Source organism: Corvus moneduloides, chromosome 8 (assembly GCF_009650955.1).
Source record: "Corvus moneduloides isolate bCorMon1 chromosome 8, bCorMon1.pri, whole genome shotgun sequence".
NCBI classification, from domain to species: Eukaryota; Metazoa; Chordata; class Aves; order Passeriformes; family Corvidae; genus Corvus; species Corvus moneduloides.
Genome location: NC_045483.1, coordinates 29455801 through 29472243, shown reverse-complemented (window position 1 = coordinate 29472243; position 16443 = coordinate 29455801). Strand labels below are relative to the sequence as shown.

Below are 16443 nucleotides of genomic sequence, written 5' to 3'. Positions count from 1 at the left end.
TATTTCGGCAATCCCAACGATAATTGAAAGCAGAGAAATCTATTAATTCCCCTAAACTTTGCATTTACTATAAAATACCATCAATGTAACAAGAATCTCCTGAAGGAAGGGTTCAAAACCACTTGATGCTACACAAGTCCTTTCACTCTACTCAAAGTTTCTCAACATCTGCCTCACTGAGCCCTTTGCTTTGCTTAGGGGTGTTCTGGCTTGGTGGAGTTTTTGGGTTGTGGTTTTTGGTTGGCTGAGGGTTTTTGTGGCAGGAAGGAGAATCTAGAGACTTCCAGACACACTACAACAGGTTACAGTGCTGTTTAAAGCTCATGTGACTCCTAGAGAACAGTGCTGTGCAGGGTTATTAACTCTTCCATTGCCACTGACATTTTATAACAAAATACTGGGTTTGGACAGAAGCATTGACAAAGTCCTACCTGCATCCATTAATCCGAGGTGGTTTTTTTGCACTGTGTTTCAGGAATGGCAGTCTCTCCGTTGTACAAATGTGGGATTCAGCTCAGTTGCAGTACCAAGAGCAATATTGCCTAACTTACGATGCATTTATGCTTTAAGCAATGATGTAATCCCTCCATGGAACACGTGTGTAAATGATGAAGTGCTCGCACATGGGATGCTGAACAGGCAGGCACAGCTCTGAACTGCTCACGTATTAACCACTCCTCGGATATTTTACTGCTAGAGGTTTAGCATTAAAAGCAGTCTGCACTCCTTTCAAAAAAGGCTATTGAAAAACTGAGTTGAGAAAATTAAGTCTTTTTGAAAAGAAAAGTAAATTATCTGAAAAGCGTACAATCAGATTTAAGATTTGTCAGAAAGCCTAAGGGAAAAGAATAAATAACCTGGTGTTTTATTTGCACACTTTCAGAAGCCTGCATGGCCTGATGCCACAGCTCTTTGTTCTCTCCCTCCCTGTTTCATCTGAAAATATAAACTTCAGCTTCTATCACAGTACTGGGAAACAACTGAAAGTTGATTTAAAGGTCTGAAACGACAAACATTTTAACTTACTCTAGATATCCAAGGCAGTAACTCACATCCAAGTTTGGCCTTGAGTTCATTATGCAGTGACATTTGTTTTAACAAGAAAGGAGGCTCTAGCTTTTATCACAGTGCCTCCTGGAGCGGGCAAAGTGCTTCCCTTGTACCTAAACAACATTCCAATAAATGAGAGTGAGGTTTTACTAACTTGGCTGAAGTCTCTCTGTAGTTACTTGCCTCAAGTGTGGTATTACAGTTATTAACTTCATTGTGCACATTACCTTTGCAGCTTAGGATGCAAAGAGGGAAATAGTTGCACTTGGCTTGCAAGATAAGGTGCAAAAGGCAAAGTTTAATGAAAAAGTGTGAAACCAAATTGCCAGGCAATGAATGCCAGCAGGACCCTGTTCTAGTTATTGCTGCCTACCTTCCAGTGCCTTCAGTACCTCTATGTGCCTTGCTATTCTCCTTGGATATGAATTTGACATGCTCTGTACCTGTGTTTGAGATAGACTAATGAAAAATGGCATGCAGTGAATTGTTTTGGTAACAGAAACTAGTTTAAATTTTTTAAAGTTATTAGAAAATATGAAAGAATTAGTAAAAAGTAAAATCAGATGAAAAAAAGTACAAGCAGAACATGGACCAGATTTTTATTGACCAACTTAAAACGCATCAGTGATAAGAGAGGAAAAATAGAAAAAGAAAAAGCAAAACAAAAGACCACAAAGCCAGAAACAGCAAATAAGAGGTGAAATAAAATAATAGCAGCTCAGGAGAGAAAGAAAAGATGTAAGATGGTAACTTCAAGATATGATATAGATAAAAAAGAGCTGGCAACTAAAGAAAATAGAAGAGGAATGAAAATATGGGAATAATAGGAAGAAAAAAGAGCAAGAGAAGTCCTTTTTAAAAATGACTGGTGGAAGAGACCCCACAACTATACTCTAAGTTCAATTTACCTTGAATTTCCCCTTACCAGCTTTTTTAACTTCCCAAAATATTCCCTGCTCCAACTCTCTGAACATCTTCCTGCTTAGGGCCACTAAGTTTCCAGGAGCTGAAGGGATTCTTATGGTGGCTGTTAGCCAAAAGCTATTTCAAGGCTGTCTGCGTTCTGAGCACACACATATCCCATAATATCTTTATGGCTGTTGAAATACAAAGGGACACAGGGGTTTGGGGAAGGGAGAATTTGGAAATAAAAAGGAGTAAGGAACATAGGTGAAATGTGAACTTCCATATACCCATTTCCTAAATAGCTTCAATACCCATCAACAAGCTCTGCTGGTGAGTAACATGACATTCACCTGCTCCCAAGGCATTAAGCATTCCAGATCCATACAAACAGATGGGGAAACATATGAGCACATAAAGTTAGGGTTCAAACAGATAGCAAATGCACAAGGAACTCCCCCTCTCCAACATTAAGAGTTATCCACGGCTAATTTTAAGCCATCCTGGTCCCCCATCAGAGCACCAATGACAGCCCCACAGAAAGGGCTGGAAACAAGAACAAGACAGGTCAGTATTTTGGGAAGAGAGAGGGAAAATCCCATGAGTTTATGCCTGTTTGGAAAGTGTTTGTGGAACTACAGTATCTGACAATTTAGGATTTGGCAATCTACTCATGCTTTTATACCACTGAATAAATCTTTAAAAGACAATTAACAGCATTCCTAAGGAGAAGTAACTACAACACAATGAAAAAGCATGTTGAGAGCAAAAGTAACTCTCTCTCAATCTGGTCTTTAATTCACCAGACTGGAGGAGATCTCAGACCTCCAGACCATGAGGCTTTGGTATACCCTGAGCTCTACAGCACCAGCGCAAAGGAGAGCAAACCACGCCAGTGCCAATTCTTTCATCACTGATGGAATCAGCCATGAAGTGCTTTAAACTGTTCACTTCCCTCCCTAAATCTTAATGTTACGGGATCTCTGTGCCAGCCTGAACAAATGGCTTGCTTTAAGATGCTACAGAAGATTTATATGTTTGTGTATTTTCTAAACATTTATTTCAAAATACTTTAACCCTCCTCATCACTAGAGCAAGGCTGCAGCATCTGGTGTTCATTAAAACCAGGAAATTCCTGTTTTGCTCTTATGAAACTGTTGAGAGTTGATAATTGTTTTGGTTGGTTTTTTTTAAATTTAGCTTTGCATTGAGGTATTTTAGAAAACTCATATAATAAATATGATTGAGCAAATTTTTAAAATCTGCTTATGCTAAATTCAGACATCAGTCTTCCGCAATTCAAAAAAAACAATCAGAAAATATTTATCAAATGTAACTTAATGAATTACCATGATGATACTTATTAGGTAGCATTTTGGACTCCTCAATTTAAAAGCTGTAATCCATATAACAGAAAAGCGATACAGAAGTTCACAAGTCATTTACTCTTGGTGCTTCAGCTTCATTACAGCATATTTTTTTCTACAAGATCAAGAAAGATTCCACATCTTTTACAGAACTTAATCTTCGTATCCTTGCTGAACCTTACTACGCACAGCTTGGCTGTAAATTTCAATACCTTTGTGTTTCAATTCAAAACAAAACATGGTGTATCCTTATTGATTTAGTATCAGTGGTGTCTAATTAGAAACTGTCAACAGCAGGGAGAAGAATGATACATTAAGCCCTAAGCGTTTCATGACAGATTGACCAATATTACAGCAAGAAAAGAAATGTTTTCCTAAAGACTGTTTTTCCCCTGTATTTGGAGGAAAGCTGTGAATGACCTAAGGCCACAACACACAGAATGCAAAGCTGCTGAAACTGCAGGCAAATTATACTGCAAAATAACACAAAAAATCTGGTATGTCTTGATTATGATCGGGCCCCGTGTAAGGCTGGGGTAAAACACTGTCCACCCATAGATGCTGCTCCCTCACGGAATGACTCAGGCACTCAGTTCCCAGCCAAGGAGACAGGCAGAGATAGCATGTTCTGAGTTCAAGTCCCCAGAGAGCTGGCCAGTTATTTGTTGCAGACTCTCCTCTCAATCACCAAATGTCATTAAGTGAAGCTAAGAGTATGTTAAACGCTTGGAATATTTCCCCCTATATAAACAGCTGCCGTAGCTGCAAATGGAAACTTACAGAATTGCAAACAATTGGTATTAAGTGTAAACAGAACATATAAACTACACTTTATTTCACAAGAGATAGGAACCTCGGGGTTAAGGGGGTTCTTTGTACACATGCTGTAATTTACTATCTTAGGTGTATATATACACAGCTTAGCACACCAGAGCTGGCCACAGAGTACAAATCTCTACAAGAACTCTACAGCCACCCTGAAATCCACAGGCATTTGAAACACTTTTTTTAATAGTACAGCATATTGCTAAAATGTCTAATTTACAGCCCATCACTATCTCACTAGCTAAGGTTTCTTTTGGCATGAAGACTTTCCAGGATAATCATTCCCACTGCAGATACACTCAGTATGCCCAGCTGTAGTATGTGTTCCCTTTCTTCAATTTTTATCAGCTCGTAACTCTCAGCTGTTTAATTTCCCTTAGTATTCAAATTTGTTCCATATACTGATAGAGCTTCACCACATTACCTTCCACTTGAGGTCACCAATAAAGAGGTTAAATTAATCTACTTTAAAGCTGCATCTCCAAGTATCAATGCAGAAACCCAGCCAAACCCCTCTCTTACCCCTCTTTTCTTGGCCTTTCATACATGCTTTTCATCTTCAGAACTAAGTCCATTTAAATTAGGGAAAAAATTGTGCAGGCACCACTTTATGTTCTTTTCTGTCCTTGGAAGAAAAACAAACTCTCATGCCTGAGTTTCCTGAGGAGCTTTAGGTGTGCATCAATTCATTGCACCTCAGGCACAAAGTACACAGAACTCCTCAGGTCTGCACTGAGACCTTGTCACTCTTGCATTGCTATAAATGTTAGTCCCACATATTAATGCCTACATACATAACACTGGCATTTTTCCGAATCTTAATTCCTTCTCCAATTTTCCCCCCTTAAGTGAGAATCTTTTTCCACACAAGTGGGGAAAAGAAAAAATGAAATCAATTTGGACTTCAATACCATGTGGGAAAGTACTTCAGAGACAATCTCACTTTACACCATAAAAATTTTATTAATCCTGCACCTTTCTAAAGAGATCAATTTTCTTCCCATGAGATGTTATTCATTTTCTAAGGGTTAACCCACACCTCCACCTATATATTATGTACATAACAGAGAAATTATCTGAAGTTCACGTTCTTGGTTTTTAATATGGATCAGCCTGAACAGAAGAAACATATGCAATGTTAAAAATCACTCCCAATTTAATTTTTTTGTGCAGAAGACAAATTAAGTGATGCTTTCAATCAGTCACAGTTATGACTCCTTAAGAACAGAGCAAGAAGGTTTATTTCAAAGAGAGATGTTCCAGACTGCACACTCAGTTCACACGAATAGGCTGGACTTCCAAAAGAAGCATAATTTAAAACATAATACTGGTCATTCCTAAGAAACAGCTCCACTTAGGTTTCTTAGAGAACTCAAAACAGCATGCAGGCTGTCCCTGTCAGGGACACAATGAGTATTTACTGCTCTGCTGGGCTTGGCCAACACTCATCTTTGTACTCTACAGAAACAAACATAAAACTACACAGAACACCCACTCATCTAAAATGTTACCAGAAACACCAACTTTGGCTGCTGTAAAATAAAGAAACTGTTCTGATTAGATACAGAACTATACAGCAGAAGGCACACATGCTTAATACATTAAGTACAACAGTATTGATTAAATAAAGTACCCACAGAATTGCAAGCTCCTTAAAATGGCTTTTATATATCAAACACCTATATAAAGCCGAGATAACTTCAATGTGAAATTTCTATAAGAAACAGTAGACTGAAATGAAAATACTTCAGATGACCAGTATTGATGTGTGACTAAAAATCCAATTCTTTACTCTGCAGTTTTACTACTCCAACAACTAATCCCACCTTGTAAGAACAAAATAAAATACCTTTTTTCGATTTTGCTCCAATCTTCAACTTTGATGGCCAAGCAATCTGTGTATTTGTTTCTTCCATAATCTATTAAAAAGAAAGCATTTTCAAAAAATTAAGTTTTTGTTTTTCTCCTGCAAAGGCATAAGTTCATTTTCTGAAAATACGATGTTTACCATTTCTAAATCTGTTGATTATTATTACTTTTAAATAGCACAAGCCATTAACTGCTTCTCTGGTTTTCCTGAGAACTTTCATCTGTCAATAAGTGTGGCTGAGTTCTGATCATCCAAAAGAATTCCACAGAGCAAACCCAAGATGCTTAACAGCTTCCGTGAAGTTCAAATGACCAGTAATAGCTACAGCAGGCTCTACTTCCATCTCAGAGGGAATTTCAGACCTTTACAATTCAACACAAATATTTCTTTGGTTACCTTAGAATGGTTTTTAAGTAAAGCCTATCAAATTTAAATCGAGTCTTTCGAAGTCTCTGTAAGTCAAGATATATTGATTTGCCTCACCTTTACCCAAAAGCAGCTTTTCATTATAAGCTTATCCAGACTCCAGAATTTTTACTTCTTTGTTTAGCAGATCAGAGCAGACATTTGACAGCATTTATTTATTATGACACAGTGTGCAACCTATCTGTCCATCTCCAACCAGCCAACAGGGAAAAGCTATGCACACACTCCTATACTGTGAAAACCATGCAGTCATTCAGCTCAGTGTCAACTCTCATTCTGCTGCTGCCTTTGGCTCAGTGAAAATTCCACCAGCCCTATTACAGGCATATTGTACTGAAATTTCATCCTGGCACAGAGCTACAGCGCTTCACAAACCCATTTAGTAGTAAGACAGGAGAAGGAACTGGTTGACTTCTGATATATGAATGGAAATGCAGCTCCTAGAAATGCTGGGCATGTCTACTGAGACTAAAGGACTCCCCTTTTATATTGAGATCTCACCAACAAGCATGATGAGCTCATACCTCTCATCCCACTTGAGATGGAATGAAAAAAATTAAAATGTCAAAATAATTAGCAAAGCCACTTCCAAGAAGAGAACTAATGCATTAAGAAAACAGCTACCATACCAGTAAGTTTTCCATAACAGTATAATTCAGAACTAAGGCAGATTTCTCTAACAGTTCTTAATTCTTATCTTCTACCTCCAAATCCCAAGGACACAACAATTTCCAGATTAGTACACCATATGGAAAAACTGAAAGTGTCAGCCAGACTTCATTATACTATATTTTTAGTTTCAGCAACTATTGGATAATAAGTTACAGCTGAAATAAAACATTTTCAGGAGGGTGAAATTCTACCAGAAACATATATATACTTTTCACCATTTTTCAATCCAGATGTGAAAAAAGCTATTTCAAAGAATTCACTTGTCTCTGATAATAGGCTTTGGGCCAGGGTTTTTTTTTTTTAATTGTGCAACAGGCAGTGAAATACATACAAAATTGGAAGGCACTAGCTAAAAGGAAAAGGGAGATGCTAAAACAAAGAATGGTGTAGGACTGAGTTACAGAAGATCCAACATGAAAGGAACCACAAGAGAGGAGATAGAAGAAGAATGCATGCCATTCAAGACAAGTGTTACATCTCACCCGTCCTTTACGCTCTCAATAAAGGTTGGAGACTTCAGTCTTAAAAGAAATTAAATCCTCCCTGTTTCTTACGCTAAACTAAAATAAAAGGAAAGCCCACAACTTCAGAGATGCACATTCTGGGGACATATGAGAAAGATGCATATGAGATCTTCAAAAGAAAAGCAGTCTGACTGCCAGCCACCGAGATTTGGCTATCTAATATCCTTAAGCTCTTTGCAGAATGCAATGCTAAAAATTGCCACACTGGACCCAAAAGAGAACTTGGTCACTACAAAGACAAGTTAATCTCCTGTCTTAGTCAAAAAAAAAAAAAAAGTCAGTATGCATTTAAATGAAGTACATTTGCTGAAGTATCAAAATGCTCAGTCTGTGCTGGCTTTCAACTCCAGGCTGTTAACTTTACAATAAACCAGGGCTTTCATAGGAACTCTTAAAAAGAAATTAAATTACACCACTTACTTCTTAAAGCATTATTGTATTTAATTTACTATTTATGTATTGTATTTATTATAACAGCAGAGCACCACAAAGAAAACAAGGAACTAAGCTTTTACTAGAGCACTTAAATTTGAAAGTAAAGATGATACTGAAATCTCCATAGATCACTGTTGCATCAACTTTTTTGTTCAGTTTTACCATTCAAACCCAGGCAGTTTTAAGTGCCAAGATTTTTTTTCCTGAAATAAATTTGGAATCATTCCATGAAAACCTCAAGTGCATGTTGCAGTGGAACAGCTTTACTAGTGAAAGCTCAGTGTTATGCCCCATGCCCTGAAAACAGGGGTTCTGCTCTCACATGAACAAAAAAAGAGAACTCACAAGTACTCCAGCTATAATGCATGTGTTCCAATTGTATAAATACTTGAGTTACATAACATTTAGAGGAAATTCAGCCTAGGGATGACTCAGAGTTCATGATCTCTGCAGAACAGCACCTCTGCATAGCTTCCCTTATTTTCATATAAAATAAGTGACAGAGTGAGTACTAATCAGTGCTCTCCTGGCCTTGAGGGATCAACTGACCACAGGGATTAGGCATATCTGGCAGCAAGGTTTAATATCCTAGTAAATAACCTCATGCTTCTTCTCAAAATGAGGGAAAACATAAGAAATTGTCTTTCTACAACTTTCCTTCCTCCCCTTTCCCCAAGTGTAATTGTAGTGTTTATGAGCCAAAATATGTAAGCTATTCTCAGTGGAGAAAAAACAGAAGAGGGCAAAACACTGGAAGACACCAACAAAACAAATCAGACTGTACTCTGACCCTGAAAAAAACTGGCTCTAGTTGCAAATCATTGGGCCTTCAAGACAAAAAAAAGTCTAACTGTAAAGCAGCTGGAAGACAAGCTTTTGGCTTCCTTGTATTCCAGCTTGAAAAGTTTACAGTTTAAGCACTTTGGGGAGTTTTTACATTAAGACAGTAAGAAATGATTTTTTTTTTTTATGCTGTATTTTTTGTTTAGCTGATTTTGGATGGAAACTGGAATGTCCTGAATGCAACAGAACCAACCAACCAAAACTCCCCCAAAGCCCACAAGTATTTCAGAATTCAAAGGAAATACTTTACACACAGTAGATGAACAAGAACAACATATATAACAGACCTTTCTTCATTTAAAGCAAGCACATTAAACCAAAGTATTATTCTTTATAGTTAGTGTTGGTAAGTTACCTATTTCTGACCTTCCCACCTTTGGGATTTGGGTATCTTGGCCTTTTCTGGCTCAGTTATTAATCCCAGTGAAAGGAAAAATGGGTCAGACAGGAACCTGTATCTACTACTGGGTTTCTGCAATTTCCCAGCCTGAATTCCTTCCCCACTTTCCCCCCTTAAGTGAGATTCTTTTTCCACACAAGTGGGGAAAAGAAAAAAATGAAATCAGTTTGGACTTCAATACCACCTGGAAAAGTACCTCAGAGACAATCTCACTTTAGACCATAAAATTGTTATGCCCAGACTCTGAATACTTGGTTTCACAGACTTTAGGTGCTCATCTTGCCTCTTCAGCTTTCAGAAAAGTCGTCTTAGTCCCCTTGGCTTGTATGCACCACCAGCTGTATAAACAAGTTTATTCTTACTGTTTATTTGAATCATGGAATATAACTTATATGAAAATTTTAAATATATATATTTCCATAGGAGCAGGAGAAGACCTGATGGGAAGAGTCACAGCAGACAAGTGACATTCTGCATGGGGTGATCCTTAGCTCTTCCTCTTGCAATGCATAAGGGGTGATGCAGCACAATCTGAGAGGATGACTAATCCCTGAACATGACTTTTGGCAGCAAGAACAGAGCAATGGGTGTAGCTGGAACCAGAATTATTACATTTAATGGTTTGTTGGTTTTTTTTTTTGTTTGGAGGGCAGGAGAAAGCAAGGCAAGAACAAGGATGGGAAGGAAGAACAAGACACAAAAGAGGGTTGTGTGAAGTTACCCATTGTGAGTTCCAACTCCAAAACTGGTGAGGCCAGAGGAAACACTTGTATTGCCAGAGCACATCAGTGGGGCAGCATCAAGGACTACTGATTTGGTGAGGAAATTTGAGGAAAACAAGGAGTTAAATAAGAGATTACAAAACTTAGCCCAAGGCCTGGTGCAAGTATGTAGCTCTTATGGAAGTCTGGCCAACATTTGGGTACAGCAATGGATTCACATCCCAAGCCCTGTTGTGGTTTCTTTTCCCCTGAGGTGATCTCCATAAGGAATTCCAATCAAGAATTCACTGTTTGTCACAGCTACTACTCCAAGTTAGACAGTACAGCCTGACTCCACAGTGTTAGCACTAATTCTGCAGGTGAGGACAAGGGCCTGTTCCTGAGGAGCAGCAATGGCACGTGGCCCCAGGCCCCCACACATTCTAGACTACACTACCCAGAATTTCCAGCCCGTGCTTCTGCATGGCAAAGAACCTCATCCCCTACGCAGAGTGACATCAGATCCAAAAATCAAAACCAAAAAACACAGAGAATTCTTTAGCAAATTTTTTCTTACTTTAGACTGTCAATACTGATAGCACACACGTAAGTGTGAACTGTTTAAAGTACACAACCCAACGATGCACGAGGAGGACAAGCACCAAACTCCAGCTGTGTGTCTGTACAGAAAGGAGCAGTAGGACAACAGGGCTTTCCCACACCCAAGGACACGAGTGCCTGTGTGTCTTCAAGGCAGGGCTCCTGATTTTCCCATTTTATACTCCAACTGTCAGAAACCCAGACCCATTTTCAGAAAAGTTCCTGCAGGTGACTGCTTGGCTAGTCCTCCTTCCCTAATTTCACCTGTCTAGGAAAAGTGTAATATGTCATTATTTTAGATGATACCCTATGGAATAAGCAGTGTGGATAAGGATCAATACTCTCACATATTTTTTTGTCCACTGCAAGTCATTTGCTTCAATACTGCAGGAAATTGATCATCACCTACTCAGTTGTCCACCTCTATTACACTGATTTTTATTTCAAGTTTTTATTAAATGCTAAAATAACTATCAAAAAACATTAAAGTGTTTCTGATTGACATATAAAAAGGGAATAGAAGGAAAACTTGCCTGCTTCCCATCCGCATACTGCTACCCAGCTTCATGTCAAGCTAAGCAAAACACCAACATGCTTCCCTACAACTTCTCATGGCCAATACTTTTGTGCAGACAGACTTCCACAGAGCACTGAACAGGCTGTTTTGTTGTTAAGGACTAATCCTAGCCCCTACTGACTCAACAAATTCACCATCTTCACAAGGTATTCACAGCTATTCCTAAAGACCTTATCAAGAGCTAAGGCAAGCATGTGCAGGATGAAGAGGTATTGAAACTAAAATGAGAGGTCAAGGTTAACATCATAGGCAACGTATTTATTCATAGTTTTGATCAATGGGTATCAAAACTCATATACTAATGAACAGATTAAATAGAAAAGCAATAAAGGCAGCAGAGTAAAAAACATCACCTTTACAACTCAAACTTTCAGGTTTACACGTAAAAGCCCTAAATCACTAAAGATGGAATTGGGAAAGCTGCCTATGTGGCTATGGCTTTGGAATTTTTATTGTTTCCCTTTCCAGTAAGGGATTTTTAGCCTAGAAGGGGTGAGAACACATGCATGTATGCATATACACACTGCATCTTTTTTAACCTTCACTTCACCTGAAAAGAACTGAGATGATTCTTAAAACAAGGGTCTTGTTTAAGCAAATATTGCAGTATTGCTGCTGCATCCAAAAACTGCACTAAGTGAACCTTCTGCAACAATAACATTTACAGATCTTTGTACTTAACAAATACAGCAAATAAAGTTCAGTGAGAGTAAAAATCAATCAATCAAATGCTCTTACCTATGAAGAAACAGTGAAGCCCTTCACTTGATTTGAATGTGTTGTTTACTCTCAGTGGAAATATTAGTCAAAGGTCACAGGTAACACTTTCGTTTTAAATAAATGACAAAGCATAGTCAAAACCAAAAAAAAATACTTAAGCATGCAAAACAACGATCTATAAAAGTATTTGTCTGAACAGCATTAAGAATTTACACAATACAAAAAAATTCTAAGAAAAAGTATCACTGAAAAATGAAGTCCCCACAGAACACTGTTAGAATACCAACATGCATCCACCTCTCCTCTCTGAAAGCAAAATCAGCAATTCTGTTCCTTACAAGCCAGAAACCCAGTGTATGTTCTTGACTTGTATCATTCTCATACTTGTCTCCTCTTTATTAATTTTTTTTCCCCCCAAGGTAAAATGTACAAAAATTTCTGAGAAGGAAATCCCTCCTCTATTTTAAGGGAGGGTTTAACTCTCAGAATTAAAAGCATCAAGCACCTCAGCTGAGACTATGGTGACAAACCACTTAACCACTCCTTCTCTGTTGCTTTACAACGCAAGAGATCTTGCACAGTCTTAAGTATAGCAATAAAGTGGCATAAAGTTGAACTTTATCAACTAAAACTTCATATTACAGGTCAAATCTCAAGACAGCACCCATTGTAACAGAAGCAGCACAGAGGAAACTAGAGATGAAATGAAAAAAATAAAAATCCTTGTAATTACTCCATTACTTTAGCAGAACAGCCACTATACTGCAGATGGGACAAATGCCATTTTCCACAAAACCGAAGCCTTCCCACCACTTAGCTCTGCCTGAACCAAGCAAAAAGTTAAGTAAGCATTCTTGATTTACCTTTTTAGAGACACTGATCCAACCCAAACAGTCCCCTTTCCACTGGGTGGGGTTTTGCCAAAAGGGAGACAAATGTCTCAATCCCAAGATTTCCTGCAAATGTTAACTTCCACTGACATTCTTTCAGCCCTCTGATCCAAGCTGCCCTCTCCAAGTAGTTGCTTCCTCTTCCCGGGAAACTAAATGAGAGGAAGCTCAATGTAAATTGGATGCCAGCATTGCCATCCCAGCCAGGCACTTGAAGCCAACTCTGGAAACGTATGGCCTTAATATATCCTTGTCTCATGCTATGAGCCAAGCTCTCCATCAAGAGGTTATTTTAATGCTAGTGCAGATACTGATTTCCACCCAGAAATCTGGAATGTGTGGAACCAGTTCCTGCAGCTCCAAACTGCTCCTGTGGTTGAAACAGAGACAAGACCCATGATAATGTCTGATCACCACCAGCTCACGAGGTCTCACCACCAAGAAAAATAACACGGGGAGAAACCGAGAGCTGAGTGGTTGCCATCAGAAATGGAAATACAGCCCTAGGGGAACTACAGTTACAAATAGCAGCTTGGGAATAGTCATGGCTGAAGACACATGGAAAGCCCTTCAGAAGTTACTCCTGAACAAGAATAATAATTAGCTTGAGACATCTTAGTCTCAGGTCAATGATTAATATTTTTAATGCCAGAAAATGCCCTAAGCCCCTTGCATTTGAAGCTCTAAATACATTTCATGTTCAGAGATTAAAATGGAAGACTGATCAGTGTTCAGTCTGACCTGCTGCAGACAGAAAATTAGCTTTTAAATAGGTTTATTTGTATCAGAATATTCCAGCTATTCTTACAAAATGCATACACCAACACTGTGTGAATATATTGACATGTAAGAATATTGCAAAAGTTAGGTTTGTCCCAGATCAGCATAACAGGTATGTTTCAAAGATACAAGAGAAAACACAGGATGTTGCAAACCAAGCTCTTTTATTGTCTCAGATAAGCAAACAGGACTTGAGGAAGTTTCCTTGCTGCCTTTGTTGCCAGAGCCTCCTAAACAAATAAGAAGTAATGCACATTCATTAATAACTATTGCATAGAGGATATTAACCGAAATATGATTACAGATGCAGTTAGATATACCTGCGTTTCACATCTTCAAATAATTGCAGGGGGGTTGGTGGTTTTGTTTGTTTTTGGTGGGTTTTGTTTTCTTTTGCTTTTTGTTGGGGTTTTTTGTTGGTTTTTGTTTGTTTTCTTTTTTAGAAAAGAAACTACTACTGTTTCCAAATACCTGTACTGAAAGATCAATTGTTTTTAAAGGATGGTTTCACCACATCATGCTTCCAAAATGGCCTCAGTAACTCCTGAGGTGCTAATCATTTAATAAAACTCGAAGCTACAGTTTAAGCATGTTACATGTAAGGACAGGAAGGAAAATGAAGAAAAGAAACCACTAGTCTTCCTTTATACTCCAAAGCTCCTAATAATTACCAGAAGAGATTTTGGTACACACATGAAACATTTGCCCAGTTGCAACTTCACAACTCCAAGCACACTTGTCTCCTTCAGGGAATAACAGAGTCTGCAGTCAAGAGAAACATGAGCACTTAAATAGACTTTTTGCCTAAATCCAGAGATACCTTAAAAACCCCCAAGTATCGGCAACTGGGCAAATGCATACAAACACCACTTCTGTTTGCTTAAAAAAGGTACAAAAGAAACACAAAACACAAAACAAAAGAATGTCAAACACCTGGGAACAGTAAAACGCACAAGTTACAGCTGGCTGGTAGTATTTTGCGCTTCTCACTCTGCAAATGAACTCTTAAAAGCCAGGAAAGCCAGAGCTGAGGAGCCCCTCCAGGCATACTCCCAAAGCCCCTACCATGTACCCACTGAATAATACTGAAATGAAGCACGTGGATGTGACCTGGAGTCAAGCACTTGTGCAGAGCACCATGAGTGCATCACTTCCAGTCGCTACCTTCTGCATGTGCAGTCCCACGTCAGCCCAGGAACTCCACCCAAATTCCACTAAAGCCATGGTCTTCATCTATCACCCACCCTTCTGCTCACAGTCCCTTGAGAAGGCTACAGACACACTCTTGTCCTGAGAAGTTTCACAGTGAAAGATTATCATCAGTGTCAAGAATCCCAAGTGTTGAAAGAAAAAGAATAAAACCCAACTTGATGACGAGAGAGCTAAAAGCAAACCAAAATGATGCATTAAATTCCTCTCTGTCCACACGGCCGACCCTCACCTGTTTTGGATTACAAACTCTTCAGGAGAGAAACTCACCACCTTCTTACCTTTTATATAAGAGTGCCCTGCGTATCTACAGTGCTACATAAATTATCTGTTCCCTGGAACAATGTCCTGGGCTTTGCTGGGGAAAGGGCCTTGCTTCCCATGAGGCGTGAACCAGATCTTGTGGAACTTGGTGGAAAAAATCCACCATCAACCAAAAATGGGCTTTGGATCAAGAACATGTAATAACTTCATATTATGTATTCCTCTCACAGAATAAATTAGAACAACAATTTAGAGAGCAAGGTCCACAAGGATCTTTTACATAAATAGTATGTAACACAACAGCAAAGCAATCCGTGTTTATTTAGGATTACCTGTCATTGAAATGCAGATCCGAGAGCTCTACAGAAAACTATGCCGTTATTGACTTATTTTTTGCTAAATTAGTAGCTCCCAGTGATTTTGAAAAATCCTCATTAGATGATGTTAGCTTTTCCCTCATCTGAAGCAGTATTAAAACTTTGAAATATTAGAAGAAAGTATGGTAAAGTCTTCAGACTTTTAAAAATGACACTACCAAAAGACATTTATCTACTTTTCACTTGAATTCAGGACCAGAGGAAGGGACACTTCATCACCAGACCTTCCCTGCCACCACAGAAATACTAGCTGAATTTCACCAAGACTTGGGGCTTATTCTGCAACTGCATTATATGTGCTTATTTCTGCTAAAATGCTCAATGAAATAATGCATTTTGACATTTACATTGTTATTAAACTCTGAGAGTTGATAGGAACAGTTCAGATCCACTGAGATTCTGCATGATTATGAAAATCCAAGTAATACTGCTTTCTCACATGTTTCAAGACCAGCAAAAGACTGCTTAGCATCAAACCCCTGTATTAACTTAACTTCCTTTAAAAACTTCTCTGCATCTTAACAAACCAGGCTGAGTCCCTGCCAACCCCCCAGTCCCAGCCTCCTCTCTCCATCCTCCTGGTCTGCATGCCTTGGCATATGGAATCACATTCCCGAATTTTTGCCTTGTCATTTGTCATTTCAACATTCATATGAAAACTTCTTCCACCTCACACACACTTCCACCCAAGAGCTAACCTCAGCACACTAAGGCTAGTTCATCAGAATACACCAAACATAGCATTATTTATGCAAATAATACCCTCAGGTTCTACATGTGTCCCTTCAAGGATGCACTTCCCCCTCCCTGTTCCACTCAAAATCCTGCCACTAATGTCCTGAAGTCTCACTTTCAGAATTGCTTTAAAAAATGCCTCTGCTGCAGTTTTGAGTTCATATGGAATTTCTGAAAGTGTCCCGCTGCCTTCATTTGCAATGTGTTTCCAATGCTACAAATCACTTTCTTCCTCACTGCAACAACCTGAAACACATGAAACGAGTCTTCATTTT

The 16443-nt window shown here is 38.7% G+C and overlaps 1 protein-coding gene across 1 annotated transcript in view; it reads right to left on the bottom strand.

Moving 5' to 3' along the window:
- The window catches only part of BICC1 (BicC family RNA binding protein 1), a 92963-nt gene that overhangs the window by 41163 nt on the left and 35357 nt on the right, over nt 1-16443 (bottom strand). The window contains exon 3 of the mRNA XM_032116350.1: nt 5995-6064. Coding sequence (XP_031972241.1) covers nt 5995-6064 — 70 coding nt within the window. The remainder of the gene's footprint in view (nt 1-5994; nt 6065-16443) is intronic.